At 36.4% G+C, this 14,661-nt stretch overlaps 4 protein-coding genes across 9 annotated transcripts; 2 read left to right on the top strand and 2 right to left on the bottom strand.

Moving 5' to 3' along the window:
- Positions 1 to 1,128: 1,128 nt before the first annotated feature.
- Positions 1,129 to 5,735, bottom strand: LOC110736503 (putative pentatricopeptide repeat-containing protein At1g12700, mitochondrial). 5 transcript variants are annotated; one of them, XM_021916724.1, is made up of 3 exons: positions 5,519 to 5,735; positions 2,059 to 2,118; positions 1,129 to 1,974 (listed from the first exon to the last, which is right to left on the bottom strand). In XM_021916724.1, exons 2-3 carry the CDS (start codon positions 2,116 to 2,118, stop codon positions 1,384 to 1,386), a joined length of 651 nt encoding a protein of 216 aa, XP_021772416.1. In that variant the 5' UTR covers positions 5,519 to 5,735; the 3' UTR covers positions 1,129 to 1,383. The 5 variants fall into 5 exon arrangements, with proteins under 5 accessions (XP_021772416.1, XP_021772417.1, XP_021772415.1 ...); XM_021916725.1 differs by having other exon boundaries at positions 3,685 to 5,735; XM_021916723.1 differs by having other exon boundaries at positions 1,129 to 2,118.
- Positions 3,119 to 8,698, bottom strand: LOC110737235 (pentatricopeptide repeat-containing protein At1g12300, mitochondrial-like). Its single transcript, XM_021917602.1, has 5 exons — positions 8,644 to 8,698; positions 6,376 to 6,848; positions 5,739 to 6,325; positions 5,519 to 5,587; positions 3,119 to 3,347 (listed from the first exon to the last, which is right to left on the bottom strand). The coding sequence occupies exons 1-5, from the start codon at positions 8,696 to 8,698 to the stop codon at positions 3,119 to 3,121; spliced, it is 1,413 nt and encodes a 470-aa protein (XP_021773294.1).
- On the top strand, positions 8,229 to 13,623 carry LOC110736504. Of its 2 annotated transcripts, none has more exons than XM_021916727.1 (9): positions 8,229 to 8,820; positions 9,070 to 9,211; positions 9,393 to 9,505; positions 10,056 to 10,134; positions 10,401 to 10,429; positions 10,636 to 10,729; positions 11,850 to 11,939; positions 12,031 to 12,220; positions 12,897 to 13,623. In XM_021916727.1, exons 2-9 carry the CDS (start codon positions 9,077 to 9,079, stop codon positions 13,313 to 13,315), a joined length of 1,149 nt encoding a protein of 382 aa, XP_021772419.1. In that variant the 5' UTR covers positions 8,229 to 8,820; positions 9,070 to 9,076; the 3' UTR covers positions 13,316 to 13,623. The 2 variants fall into 2 exon arrangements, with proteins under 2 accessions (XP_021772419.1, XP_021772418.1); XM_021916726.1 differs by having other exon boundaries at positions 8,233 to 8,820; positions 9,041 to 9,211.
- A 49-nt stretch (positions 13,624 to 13,672) lies between these two features.
- Positions 13,673 to 14,289, top strand: LOC110737236 (putative pentatricopeptide repeat-containing protein At1g12700, mitochondrial). The gene is made up of 2 exons (XM_021917603.1): positions 13,673 to 13,698; positions 13,806 to 14,289. Exons 1-2 carry the CDS (start codon positions 13,673 to 13,675, stop codon positions 14,287 to 14,289), a joined length of 510 nt encoding a protein of 169 aa, XP_021773295.1.
- The last annotated feature ends 372 nt before the right edge of the window (positions 14,290 to 14,661 follow it).

Raw genomic sequence — 14,661 nt, forward strand, 5'->3', positions numbered from 1 at the left:
GCTTAGTGCTCACCATTATTCTTCCAACTCAAAGAACAACATAGACCAGAAACGCAGGTCACAAAATAATATGGACATGAGTTGGAAGGAAGCAAACAGTAAATAAACAAAGCACGGGCAAGTGAGAGTATAAGTCAGATATGGGACTGTAATATCATCTCAGAAATTACAAATTACCAGTACAATCAAAGAACATCTTGACGATTGTGTTGGCATATCTAAAACAGAATTCCCGGTCCAAAAACTGGCCATGCTCCATTGATGGAGAAAAATGAACATCAATCAAGATACACAGTAGAGTTGGGAAATGAATCCATTATGTACAACAAAATACATATATGCCACAACACCAGAAAGCTGATGAATTCTGTACTGTCCTTTCAGGCAGCAGCTTTGATCTGTATCAATTAGTAGCCTCTGAAACCACATGTTCTCAATCTATATATCTGATTCCCAACTGAAGAGGATCAAATTTAAGAAGGCTGATCTCATCTCCTACACAACAGAATAGAAACCTACAACCTAAAATCCCTACAATCCTAAAACTTGTGTGCTAAGTGCGATCAATTCAGGAACTAGTATATCATAAAGTAACTCTTCTCTCTACAAAGAATTTAGAGTGGCTATTGCTCAAACACTTATCAAAAGCAAGGAGCAAAATCATAGGTCAATAGAGAGCCACATCAGAATCATGTGCAAATAAGTACATACTAATTAGTTTTTGAATATTGAGTTCCAAAGACTGAGGAATTCAACACTGCAGTGATGATCAGCTAGACAGCTACTACAAATCATCTTCTTTTATTCAGATCAAGATTTCTACCTCTAGTCTTTCGGATAAAGAGTGCCAAAAAATGTTCTGTTTCTGTCAACAATGTACATGCTTTTCTACATGTTTACCTTTCACTATGATCCGGAACATTGCAATTGACAGTCTCTACAGTTCACGCACACATAAGGAACATAAAATGGACTGTTGATATGGGTTACAAACTGAAGGCAGAAACACAGAGAAGAAAGTCATGGTGGTCATCCCAGTTACTTGCATTCCCTCTTTCTTCGTGTTGCAAATCCCTCTCTTTTGCTAGTCATAATGTGAATATATAAGACAAACAAAACATACACACATTCAAATATAACTCTAATATCTAACAGTTTAAAGGGCATTGGACTTAAACTGCTTGTCACAATAATTTTTCACTTTAAGCCACAAATTTCATATTTGAGGTCAGAGCTACATACAGGTTTTATATAGAAGAGTTCCTAGCTGAATTAGTACAATACTTCAATAAGTGATAAAAATATGAATAAGAAACCTAAAGAAGAACAGCTAGCCTCAAGTTAATCTGTAAGTTTTTGAAGTAGGTCCTTTGATGAGTCACTTTAGTTACCGGAAGGCAAAAGGCTAACAAACAACGAGAAAGTGTCAGCATCAGCTTCAAATCCTTTGCTCACCATAATGTCGCGATAGTATAATGCGTTTGACAAGTCATTATTGTGAATATATCCCCGGATGATTGTATTATAGGTACAACCATTAGGAAAGCTACCATCTTCCTCCATCTTGCTTAATAATTGAGCAGCTTCACTCATGAGCCCTTCCTTGCAGAAGCCTTTAATCATTATAGTGTACGTTCTACAATTAGGTTGCAGACCCCTTGACACAAGATCAGAAAAGAAATTTGCTGCACCTTTTAATTGTCCAGCCTCACACAAGCTGTCCATTAGGATATTGTAAGTTACAGTAGTAGGCTTGATACCTTTATCCTCCATATCTTCAAGTAATGCCACTGCCTCATCAAGCCATTTACATTTACATAGGCCATCAAGCAATGAACTATACGAGAAAACATCAGGAGTAACTCCGTGAGCTTGCATATCTGTGAACAACTGGCGTGCAAGTGTAAGTCTATCGGTTTTACACAAGCCATCAATACAAGTGGTATAGGTTACAGCATTTGGTGCTATCCCTTTCTGAAACATATTTTGTAATATAGTAAGAGCCTTGTCAATGTTTTTGAGTTTGACATATCCATTGATCATAGTATTCAAACTTACAAGATTAGGCTCACAACCATTCTGGACCATGATATCAAGTAGCTTTTCTGCATCTTCCATCTGACCACGCAAACAATAACCATCAAGTAAAGCATTGTAAGTAATAATGTCAGGAGCTACACCTTTATCAGTCATGATTCTTAAAATCGCTTCTGCTTCCACAACATTACCATCTTTACAAAATATGTCAACCAGCATGACCTTAATTCAAATTCCAAACATTTGTCTTTTTTTTTGACAGCAACAGATTAACCAACTTAATACAGTACTTGATACATAAATCTTGTTAGCCTAGACCAAGTCTAACATGACCTTAATTCAAATTCCAAACATTAGTTTCAATTTCAAGCATGAATTTCTTCACCAAGTATAGTAACACCCTAAATCAGTAGTGCAACTATCATCTCACCTCTCGCCATTATATTTAGATTTATCAGACATTGTGATTGGGCTGGATAATGACTGACAATAATCACAGTCCACCTATGTTCCACAACATACGCTACTGCGATGAAGGATACGGGGTGGTTGGAAGGGGATCAAATAATTCAAAACCATAACCAAAGAGTGTGAGTATTTAGTTAAGGATTTTATTCAACACTAAAAGAAGAAAAAAAAAAAAAAAAAAAAAAAAAGAAAATGATGTCAGGCTAAAACAAACTAATATAACATCAGGACCTCTCAGCCAGCATAACATTCCTATTATATACTCTTCCCTATTCTGCTGGAAGTTCCTGTGTTAGCTGCAACAAAGGGAGGGGATGCTATACAAAGAATTTAGGGTTGACATTGCTCAAACAATTACAAAAGTGAGGAGCAAACATTGGAATAGCATACTCATACATATCAATTAGAGTCCCAAAGAGTGAAGAATTCAACAATCAACACTGCTATGACGCCTTCCTACTGCAGTGCAGTTCTCTCGACTTTACTCAGATTAAGATTTATACTTTTCGGATCAAGACTCAGAATATGTTCTGTTTCTGTCATCAATGCACGTAGTACATGCTTTCTACGAGTATATCTTATAGTACAATCTGGAACATTATGTTTGACATAATCAAGCACACATTGAGCCATAATATGGACTGTTGCTTATCCCAGTTGCTTGCATTCCCTCCTTTTTATCCATGTTGCAATCCCAGTTCAAACAACGATAGAAGGAAGAGGACGCAAAGAAAATATGATCAGGAGGATAACCAAGCTTAAGGCTTTTACGCAGAAGAGAAAACCCGAAATCAATGCGACCCAAATGGGAGTAAGAATTGGCAAGCATACCCCACGAATGCCTATTAGATCAAATACCCAGTAATTCAAGCTGCCTGAAGAAAGATACAATGGTGGACTGACGATGAAGGTGTTTCAATTTGGAAATGGCAGTGAATAGCTGACTGAAAACAACGATAGAAGGAAGAGGACGCAAAGAGGTCAATTGATTGAAGAGAGAATGTGGAAGTTTGAGATCGGAAAACCCTAATTTGCATTGTTCTATAACAGAATTGAGAAATAGTTTAAGACCATCAATTGCAATAATTGTTTTACTGGAAAAATGTCGTGAAAAATAAAAATGAGAGATGAAATTGAAAGGGAAATTAATACAAGGAAGAACAAGAGTTGAAGATTTACCAATGGAAGCAGAATATCTGAAATTAGGAGTAATCTTCATTTCTTGAGTATTGCAAGTTCCAACTGATTTGCCTTCTAACAGAAAAACACCATTAATGGAGACAGGAAGGTAAACATGGTGTTATAAGCAGCGGCAGCTTTGCAAGTAATCGTCATCGTCATCCCTGTTCTTCTACTTCTCTTGATTTTCTGATTTTTGTTTTAAGAATTACTTCACAATCCGCATTAGACGACGAGGAAATACAAGTTCATCAAACACATAAGCCTAGCCTTGGGTGGGTTTGACCCACCTATTCCGCAACTCCGAGTACGTTCGTGAATGTGTTCAAGACGGAGAATTACTAAAATATCGTTGTATTATAAAGCGGGTTAATGGTGGGTCTTGGTAAGTACCTGACAAACTCAAGGCTTGGAACTTAACTCAATGCTGGGTTGACTGCAGGGCAGCCTTATTGCAGTTCCTTCCCCCCCAAGGGGGGCTTCCGGGGGGGATATGGTTCGATTACAGGGGTTACTTTATTAGTGTAATAGAGGTTACTTGGTCCGTGTTAAAGGAGTTACCTCGTCAGTATTATAAGGTTACTTAGTCAGTGTTTTAGAGGTTACTCGATCAGGAGTTATTTGGTCAATATTATAGGGGTTACTTTATTTTTTTATATATAAATGGTCACACGGTGTAACCAACCACACACAAAACGGGCTGAAAGTTTTGTTTATTAAGGGCTGCGGATGTATTTTCCTGGGTTTAGTAACTTTAGTTGGGGGTAGGCAAATAATTTCACTCATATTTGTTGTTGGAGGCCAATCGGGAAAATGTTAAAAGTAATTAAATAACTTCTATAGTTCTTGTCTATTATTAATAGTGTACTTTCAAGGTGGAAAATTAATTTAAGTAGCAGCTTTAATGGAGGACATGGTCACCCTTACTCTTTGAGGTTGACTACGCCCTGAATTTCACATTGTTGATCGAGACGAAGAACATGATGTTAGCGGAAGGTGAAGAAGAAGAAGAAGGTGTTAGAAAAGGTGAAAATGGTAGTGTCAGTGAAAGGTAGGAGGAGGAAGGTGGGTAGGGATAAAAAAGATGAAAGCTTAACTATGTTCATATATTTACTTTAGATGTAACAAAAAGCAAACGACATTAAAAAGCCATCAACAAACGCCTCTTAAGTTCTACAAAGATACTCGTTCCACTTAAGTTCGATAAAACGGTAGAATGAATATTAAGTGAAAATATGAACACAATAACCAAGGCAACAATTCAAAAGAATGCCAAAACCAAGGCTTATCAGATGGAGTAGCCTTCTAAACAATTCCTAAGCCAATTTGAAATACTCTTAATTGTAGGCGAGGTTGCAAAGAAATCTAATACTTGTATAGTACTCCCTTCATTTCCAAAAGGTCACATTTAATGTTTTTACACGGTTAACAAAGAATCCTATATCCTATATTTCTATCCTATATATAAAGAGTGAAAGGGGGGTTTTGGGTGATAAATTTCACCAAAAAATAAAGAAAAATAGACTATGTTCACCAAAATCCAATAACCTGCATTGTTTGCGTGACAGAACCAGAAACTGGATAAACTCAAAGCCCAGCAAATTAAAAAGATTATAATCAAAGCAGAATCATATAGCCATTTTTCAAAAGCCAATTTTCTGACTAAAATAGAAGGACCTACAGAATAATCTCAAGGATCAGCAGGAAACATTACAAAGCAAGATGCCAGCAGGCCAACATTAGCTTAGCAAGGGCAAGTTAAAACAGAATCACATAAGAAAACAAGTAATTATAGAAAAACAAAAACATGAAAACGTTAAGCCAGAGTACATACCGTTTGTCTAAGGCCCTACCCAACTCCTCAGGCCATCTTGTGATTGAAGACAATGGAGGAACGACTACTCTGGTATGAACATTATAAATTTATTAATATAAATAGAGCAGAAATATAAATTGTCATAGATCCAAAATCTCTCATGATTCGCAATCATCTTATTTTCAAGAAGAAGTCATTCTAGGAACTTCTGAAGCAGACCCTTAGACGAAACACTTACTTATCAGAAGATAAGAGGTCAATAAATAATGTGAAAGTGTCTGCATTAGCTTCAAACCCCTTGCTTAGCATAAGATCATGATAGTATAAGGCTTTTGTGAAGTCATTACTGAGAATATATCCTCTGATGACCATATTATAGGTGATAGCATTTGGTAAACAACTATCTTCCTCCATTTTCCTCAACACTTCATCAGCTTCTTTCATTAATCCCTTCTTGCAAAAGCCTTTAACTAATATATTGTATGTCCTAATCCTAGGCTGCAGACCCTTTGACACAAGATCGGAGAAGAATTTTGCTGCATCTTCAAGTTGCCCAGCCTCACACAAGCTGTCCATTAGGATATTGTAAGTGACAATATCAGGCCTAATACCTTTATCCTCCATATCTTCAAGTAAGGCCACTGCCTCATCAAGCTGTTTACTTTTACATAGGCCATCAAGCAATGAATTATACGTAACAACATCAGGAGTAACTCCGTGAGCTTGCATATCTGTGAACAACTGGCGTGCAAGTGTAAGTCTATTGGTTTTACACAAGCCATCAATAAGAGTGTTATAGGTTACAGCATTTGGTGCTATCCCTTTCTGAAACATATTTTGTAATATAGTAAGAGCCTTGTCAATGTTTCTGAAACAAGGTTCGGCATACAACGCCCTCCAGACTGCATTCTCTCAAGCAAATCAAGAGCACCGGCATTGTCGCCGATCCTACAAAGCCCTTTGAACATAGCACCATAGGTAACAATGTCCGGTTCGAAACCTAACCCGACAATTTTATCCAACAATTGAGCAGCTAGTGGGAGCTTATCATTATTGATATAGCCATTGATTAAGGTGGTAAGGGTAACACAATCGGGCGGATACCCGACTTTAATTTGTTTACCAAGGAGAGAAAACCCGAAATCGATACGACCCAAATGGCAGTAAGAATTGGCAAGAATACCCAATGAATGCCTATCGGGTCGAATACCCCAAAAATGGAGGTGGGCGAAGAGAGAGATAATGATGGAATGTGGTTGAAGGTGCTTCAGTTTAACAATGGCAGTAGCAATTAGCAAGAATACCAAACGAATGCAAATCAGGTCGAATACCCAGTAATTCAATGTGCCTGGAAAGAGAAATAATGGTTGAATAAGGATGAAGGTGTTTCAATTTGGAAATGGCAGTGAAAAGCTGAGTGAAAACGATGAGAGAAGGAAGAGGACGTAAAGAAGTCAATTGATGGAAGAGAGAGTGGAAAATTGAGATCGGAAAACCCTAATTTGTAGTGATGTTTAACAGAATTGACAATCAAACGACGGTGTTCAATAGCAGAAAAAGTTTGATAAGAGGAAAAACATCGGTAATGAAATTGAAAAGTGGAACAGCAAAAAGAAAGAAGAGGAAGAAGGGCACAATTACCTTTACCGCCATGAAAGAAGGAAGAAGCAGCAGCAGTAGGTGTAGATGTTATTTCATTCCAAGTTTATCTCCATGTGTTTGGGATGAAAATCAAAATCTGAGAGAGTAAAGACTAAAGAAGGATTATAATTTCATATCATTGTTCCCCTCTACTTGGCAAGGTGTTCTACTGTTCTAGGCTTAATGGCTCCGGTTGGCAAATTTGAATTGAGGTGTCAAGTCGGGTGTCGAGTTTTAGTGTTCATAGTTATTTTGTTTATTTTATTATAAGCAATCTGGTCGTTTTGGTTAAAAACTCTAATTTTAAATTTCATGTACATATATAAGTTTAAAAATTCAATCCGTGCTCTAGTCATTTTGATCCGTAACAACTAAATCATCGACTAACAATGATACATTTCATTGATCTCCCATTTAAAAAACACCCAAATTTGTGTATTAGTAACCCCGTGAAGTTCACAAATATAAAAAAAACCTTGTAAAAAAAACCGATGAAACAAATAACACTATGCACTCTCCACTACATTATATACGTAAAGGCTATAAAAATAGATTCATGGGATAGTAATATAGTATTAAAGAGTGTTATGCATCAAATGATTTTCCTACAAACCTAGAAATTCTATTTTGCTTTTTCTCTCTTGCTATTTCTTCTTTGCTTGTGTTGCAAGGGTCTCATAAGAAAAATGTATAAAACACGGGATTATATTGTTATAATTTTCCTAAAATAAATACTTCGTATAATCTAAAAAGTATATACCACGTATATACAACGTATATAGTGTAAAAATCAAATGGTTTCAATTTTTTGGAATGAAAACGGATGCTATTATTATGAAACAGTGGAAATTCGGTGTATGGATTAACATTGAGAAATTTTAATTGGTAGCTCTACATTTTTTACTTTTATCATTGATAGGCCAAAATTTTCTTGATTATCAATGAACAATGGTAGTCCTAAATTCTTACAATTTATCAAATGTGACTTATATTTGATTTTTGTAAAGAATTCTGTGAAATTAACTTTTTTATTATTTTTTATTGAGGAAAAGTTAGCATGCATTATTACTGTATGAGTAAATCAAAATCCATCAAAGTGGGAATATTTTGAGGGAATGAGTTCATACAAACGAGCTATCTACCATCCATTTTATCCCATCTAGACACGAGATGGAAAATGATATTACCTGCGCTCTTAACATGAGAAATATAGATACTTAGTAAAAAAAAAACAACATAAACGTCTAATATCATAGTAGACTAGAAAGTAGAAACACTAGAACTCGAACGTCACCCGCATTATTAACCCCTTGAATAACACCGAGACTCCGAGAGCATCACTCTCCCCCTCCCCCCATACATTTGCACAACCAAAGCGCCCCATCGCCTGCGGTCCATAGCGCAAGGCAGCAGCTTCTGGTAGAATTTATAAAAAAAAATATTTTCAATTAAAACAGAATTTATCAAAAAAATCCATTTTCACTCTCCTCTATACACCAGACCACAGATAGCCCAGCCGCCACTACCACCGTCACTCCCACAAACCGGAACTGCCATTGCTCGCCGGCGCTTTCTGCTACCGCCGCGCCTGCCGTCGTTGGCGCCTTCGCCTCCTTGCTAACGCTTCTTCTCTTTGTTGCTTGCCTTGGTTCATCATCTGCTTCTTCAAAATTCCAAAGGTAAACTTCTTTTGCAGCTGCTAATTTCTCAATTCATAATCAGATTATCTTCATTCTTCATACTAGTTTCTGTCAATTCAACGAGATAATAGGATTTCAACAGTTAGTTTGAAGAGAAAATCAAATTGTTATTTCAATTTGTTTATACCGTTATACACTCCAATTACTTCGATTAGGTATTGGTGTATGTATAATCAATAATCCTTTTGATAATTTTTAGGTTTAATTCATTGAAAATCGTCGGTGTAGAGCTCTAATGGCTGCACAAGTTGAGGACAGAGTGAAGTCTTTCCTGTGTCAATTGCAAGCAGAATCCGGAATTCTTGACCGGATCATTTATAAGAACAAGAATCAGCATCGGCGATGCTCGTATTTTCAGTACCTTTTGAAGGTTGTTCTTCTAAATGTGTTGCTGTGATTACAAAATGTATTTGTAATTTACACATACTACTCAATTTTTTATTTTACTGATTTTTTACTTTTCTGTTATTAACTTATTATTATTGTTGTACAACTGCTGGACTTTCGCGGTCTAAGGTATCGCATTCCACTGATTCGCTTTGTGTTGCTAGGTAAGGAGGGACCTAAAGCTTTTACATTCAGTTCAGTTGGAGGAGCTTTTAGATTCATGTTTCTATGTTATTACTGGAAGAAAAGCTAAACAAAAGGCAAATCTTCTTGAAAGGTAAGGAACTGCGAAAATTTTGCCTATGAAATCCAACATTAAAGCATTGACGAACCTTTTCTTGCATCTTTCTGAGTTTAATAATATAACTAATATTGGAAATATGCATAATCCTCTATAGAATGAATTGTTTTGTTCGACTTCAGAGGGTGGGGGAGTAGACAAAGATGCCTCATGGAGAGGGTCATGTCTTCATATAGAAATTAGGTTTGAGAGAGGTTAATAGTTAGGATAGGGAAATGCAACTCGCTCCTCTTCTTCCTCTGCTTAGGACTTTAGGAGGTTCTAGTGTATTATATTGCTAATAATATGCTTTTATAAGTTTCTGAACCACGTTAAATATCAAATGTCTGGCTATTTGGATTTTCTTTCCTTGTGCTTTCAGAGTCTATGTCATTCTTGCAAATTTGCTATGATCATCTAAAGAGAAAACTGAGTGTGCATACTTAGTCGTTAAAAGTTAATGTGTCTAAGGGTGAGAAAGAAAATTAGTTAGTATAGATAGCCTTTTGATGTATGACATCTACTTGTGCAATTCTTTTTTTGACAGTTTGAAAAGGAGGAAACGCGACGGTGTACAATTTAATTTCATGGAACGTCTTCATGGGGCAGCACGATTGCTATCTGAGGTGCGAAATATTATGTTTCCTAGTGTTATCAGGTCTTGTAAGATGCTTCACTGCTTCTTCACTCAAGCAAAATCTCCCTTTTTTTTTTTTTGGAGGGGGGGGGGGGTGGTTGTGTTGGGGCGGGGGGTGCTCCTGAACTTCACTGAAATTTAGATGTTAATGCCTTGTTGCTAATGGCTAAAGAAGAAATTGCTCTATAGCTGACAGCTATTTAAGGATTACTTGCTAGACCTGTTCTTATACTGTAATAAATTTTGCTGCTGCAGATGGTCGAGCCTATACTGAAGGCAGCTACGTATCCTTTGTGTTTTACTTAGATGCAATATGAAATTATCCATTAGATCTTGTCAGCTCACATCTAGATTCCAGAGATTCACTCGTTTGTTCATTTTTCCTGTTTTAGTAGGATCTTGTTGCTGATATGATTCACACAATTTGGTGATAAAATCTCTAAAGACTTTTTTTTTTGGAATCTTCCTTCGTTCCTTGACCTTCTTACAGTGATATATCTACTTTGCTTGCCCGTTCATTTTTCATGGGGTTCTCTGTAATGATTCTTGCTCTGCTGGCTCGCCTCAGAGTTTTGATTCAGCAGGTAAGACTGTTGTACTTTTAATAATTTTCAATATTTCTGCTGAAGCTTGTCTTAATGTGTTGTAATTAGCAACTAATGATTTGCTTAAACATAAAAAAAAGTTTGTTATAGTCGATTACTGGATTTTATGGTATTTGTAAAATTTCTAAGAGAGCAGAAGGCTGTGTGACTTGTAACCAGATGTCTTTCAACCTTTTGCTTCCTGATAGAAGACTTCAAATTTCATGTATTTTTCTTGTTTTTCAATGATATAAGGAAAACATGGTTTTTGCGGACCTTCTGACCTTGGCAAAAGAAAATCTGGATTACTTAATAGTTGAGCTTGTGAGGCAAAAGAAAATCTGGATTACTTAATAGTTGAGCTTGTGAGGCAAAAGATTAAAATTATATGTCATTATATATGAAGTATACTGTTTTTGTTAATATATGTGGAATTTGCAGATATTTTTATCATCTCACCAGGAGCACTCAGATGCTACTATGAACATTAAGTTTAAGAATCTACTTGAGAAACCTGCAACTATTTAGGGGTAAGGTTGAGTATATCTTAACCCCCTCTATGCTAACTACACCAGCTGTGAGATTAACAGAGTTGTGTGTCATCGTCATCAATGTAATGCTATAAACTCTTGTGCTACTCCCCCTTACAAAAAGTGCTGTAGATGATATAGGTTCTGTTCACTGATTTATATGGATTACCTATTGTTTTAGTATTATTTGTTACCCTGCTAAATTACAAGTTCCTAGGTTGGGGATGCACTTGTATTGTCATGTGAACATTAGGTGTGTGGAGTCTCTGAAAGGTAACAGATGACACTTTGTTTCCAGGCAAGTACTTAACTGTGGGTCTATTGCATGCACAACAAGTTCAGGCTCCACTTTGCTAGCTAACTTGTGCTTGCTTGTGGGGACTTCTTAGTGTCTTGGCTATTGGCTGGTTAATCAAAATAGTCTAAATAATTGAGTAATTTACTATGCTAAGTAGATGAGCTGTCGTGAGGGTGGGGGAAGAATAAATATGTTGGCGATTTGGATATTGGTTTTGTTGTACCCACAACTTTAAATTTACTCTTGCAATAGTAAAAAATCGTAGTGTAATTGATGTTTCTACACAATGCAGATGCTACTGGATGTTGTTTCTGTGTTCAACGAAGTCTCTTCTCTTGCTCAGAATAAACAGTCCATAAAAATAACTCACAATGGAATGGAGGTAACAGTCATCACAGTTTTTTTTTTTTTTTTCCATTTTCTACTACTGTTGAAAACATTTTGCCTATACAACTCAATGACAATTGAATCAGGTTTTTCGAGAGTATTATCCCACATTGGAGGAGGAAGTTATTGTCTTAGAATGTGTCTGGAAAACGGATAAATTTGTATTGATAAAAAAATCTGATAAAGGCAATATATTACATCAAGGTGGGAGCTCAGAAACAGTACAAACTCTTGGAACATCTATAAAGTACCAAAGTATTGATGCTTTTCTTGAAGGTAATATTTCACCCCACCCTCGGCCTCTTCATTTTTCCATTTCTGATATTTAACATGCTTGCACTCTGATACAATTTCCACTCTTTAAGGCCTTAATGTGTTGGTGTCCACCCCATCTCCTCTCCCTTAACTGGATCTTCCACTCTTTAACGCCTTAACATGCTGGTGTCCACCCCCATCCCTTCCCTCTTAACTGGAATTAATTTTCTATTGAAACTATATTTCAATGGAAATTAGCTTTTTCCCTTGTTTGGTTCGGTGAAGTGGAGAGGATGGATGGGCAGAGAAAATGAGGAAGCCAGTGTGGCATTTTGCGAAGCAAGGAAACTCCTGGCTTTTCCACACCTTGGGAAAACTATTTTCAAACCAAAATCATTATTTCACCCAATAACATACAGAAATGCCTCTGTTTAATGTCCCATCAAAACACATCCTAATTGAGTAATTGTTTACTTTCTTGCTGTACATGTAAGATTACATTCTTCTCATTTGAAGGAGTGCTTGGCCACGCTGTGTAGTTTGATTGTCCCTGTTTTTGTTTGGGTCTGTGCCCCTCATTAGCCCAAAAGTTGTCTATTTAAAATTTTAGATTCAAGTGCAGTGTTTTTGTTTCACTTTCACAGTGAGATTTGTCAGCAATGATAGTTTGATCCTCTTTTTCTTTCTGTTTGTTTAGATGATGAATTTGATTCTGAGAAGGCTAATGAAAATGTTGGTGAAGAGTTTCTCTTAAAAAGAAAACGAGTTGAATCACCATCACCCATCTCCAATGAAAACATTTATAATGCTGAGCAGATTCAAATGCCTTCAGTACCAGTGAACGTTTCAGAAAATGAGTTACAACTGACAGAAAGCACCCTGGTGAAAGGCAGTTCTCTTTCTGGCTCAGTAACTTCCCTAATTCCAAGCTTATCTAAGCCTGATTCTACATTGAACAAGAGAGTGGCATTCATATCTGTAAAGAAGAATGCTTTATCAGAATCAGATGCATTCGTATCTCAGGTAAATGACAGTAAAAGTAAAGGGCATGATGATGAAGAAAACACTCTTTTTCGTCTGTTTACAGAGGAAGAAACAACAGGAAGTATATTTTGAAAAACGGCCTTAGCGTAGCTGAATTTTAACCTATTGTTCCACAAACTGATGACGTTTAAGGATTATTATGACCTGTTTTAATTATTGTAAAACCTTTAAGAGTGATGACTGAAAGTGCCAATTTTTAGGAATAGACTAGATGATCCTGTCTAAGACATTTCTATGCTACCAATGAAAACAGTAGATCAGAAAATTGGCCGCTTTTTTTTTTTGGGTCATTTGTCAGTAATTTGTTGAAGCATGAACTCATTATGCAGTTTATTTTTTTTAAAAAAAGAAGTGATCTATTAAGTATATTAATGTCCCAATTTTATTTTATTTTTTATTTTTTATTTTTTTAATTTTTTAGATGGATATATGAGAGCAACACTTACAATAGATATGTGAGTTAAATCAAAATGGAATGAATGATGATATATTGACATGGACAAAGTCATTACCTTTTTCACTATGTATAGTAAGGAGTTACTCCTTATGTTGTCACATATAGCTCATTGCTTGATGGCCTCTGCAAAAGTGCACAGCTTTGTGAGGCAGTGGCTTTACTTGAAGATATGGAGGATAAAGGTATTAAGCCTACTACTGTCACTTACAATATCCTAATGAACAGTTTGTGTGAGGCTGGGCAACTTGAAGATGCAGCAAATTTCTTCTCTGATCTTGTATCCAAGGGTCTGCAACCTAATTGTAAAACGTACACTATAATGGTTAAAGGCTTCTGTAAGAAAGGGCTCATGAGTGAAGCTGCTCAATTATTAAGCAAAATGGATGAAAATGGTTGTCCCCCTAATGAATGTACCTATAATACGATCATCCGAGGATTCATTCTTAATAATGACTTGTCAAATGCACTATACTATCGCGATGTTATGGTTGCCAAGGATTTGAAGCGGACGCTGACACTTTCTCATTGTTTATTAGCCTCTTGTCTTCCGGTAATAACACCTCCAAAGACTTGCTACAGAAGTTCTTGAATTGAGCAATGTTGTGCTCCTAGCAGATTGCAGAACATGCATTACAGTTACAAGAGGAGCAGTTTACAGTGAGGATCTGAGGAATCCATGTACTGAGCTACTTGTTGTGTATATTGGAGGAAAGCTGCTCCTACGACAGGGGCAACCTGCCGCACAATTTTCAATTAAATGCTAAGTTTTTTTGTGACTTCTCTTTCATTTTACACTTTAATTGCTTGCTGCAACTGAGACGAATATTATGGTGAATTTTGTGATAATTCAGTTCTTTTCTATCCATTGCTTTGGTAATCATAAACAATAATCTTGAGTGAACCAATTCTCATTAGCATAATTATGGGACACTCCCCCACTAGGCCATTGTACACACCTTTT

This window comes from Chenopodium quinoa, unplaced genomic scaffold (genome assembly GCF_001683475.1).
Source record: "Chenopodium quinoa cultivar QQ74 unplaced genomic scaffold, ASM168347v1, whole genome shotgun sequence".
NCBI lineage: Eukaryota > Viridiplantae > Streptophyta > Magnoliopsida > Caryophyllales > Amaranthaceae > Chenopodium > Chenopodium quinoa.

Coding starts and splice junctions, on each gene's coding strand:
- LOC110736503 (XM_021916721.1), bottom strand. CDS start 2,256: ATGCTGGTTGACATATTTTGTAAAGATGGTAATGTTGTGGAAGCAGAA. Junction 1,975..2,058: donor ATGGTTGTGAGCCTAATCTT/GTAAGTTTGAAT, acceptor AATATGTTTCAG/AAAGGGATAGCACCAAATGC.
- LOC110737235 (XM_021917602.1), bottom strand. CDS start 8,698: ATGGCAGTTCCGGTTTGTGGGAGTGACGGTGGTAGTGGCGGCTGGGCT. Junction 6,326..6,375: donor GGCGTTGTATGCCGAACCTT/GTTTCAGAAACA, acceptor AATATGTTTCAG/AAAGGGATAGCACCAAATGC. Junction 3,348..5,518: donor GGTAGGGCCTTAGACAAACG/GTATGTACTCTG, acceptor TTGATCTAATAG/GCATTCGTGGGGTATGCTTG.
- LOC110736504 (XM_021916727.1), top strand. CDS start 9,077: ATGGCTGCACAAGTTGAGGACAGAGTGAAGTCTTTCCTGTGTCAATTG. Junction 10,135..10,400: donor CAGCACGATTGCTATCTGAG/GTGCGAAATATT, acceptor TTGCTGCTGCAG/ATGGTCGAGCCTATACTGAA. Junction 10,730..11,849: donor TCAGAGTTTTGATTCAGCAG/GTAAGACTGTTG, acceptor TACACAATGCAG/ATGCTACTGGATGTTGTTTC.
- LOC110737236 (XM_021917603.1), top strand. CDS start 13,673: ATGAGAGCAACACTTACAATAGATAT. Junction 13,699..13,805: donor GCAACACTTACAATAGATAT/GTGAGTTAAATC, acceptor TGTCACATATAG/CTCATTGCTTGATGGCCTCT.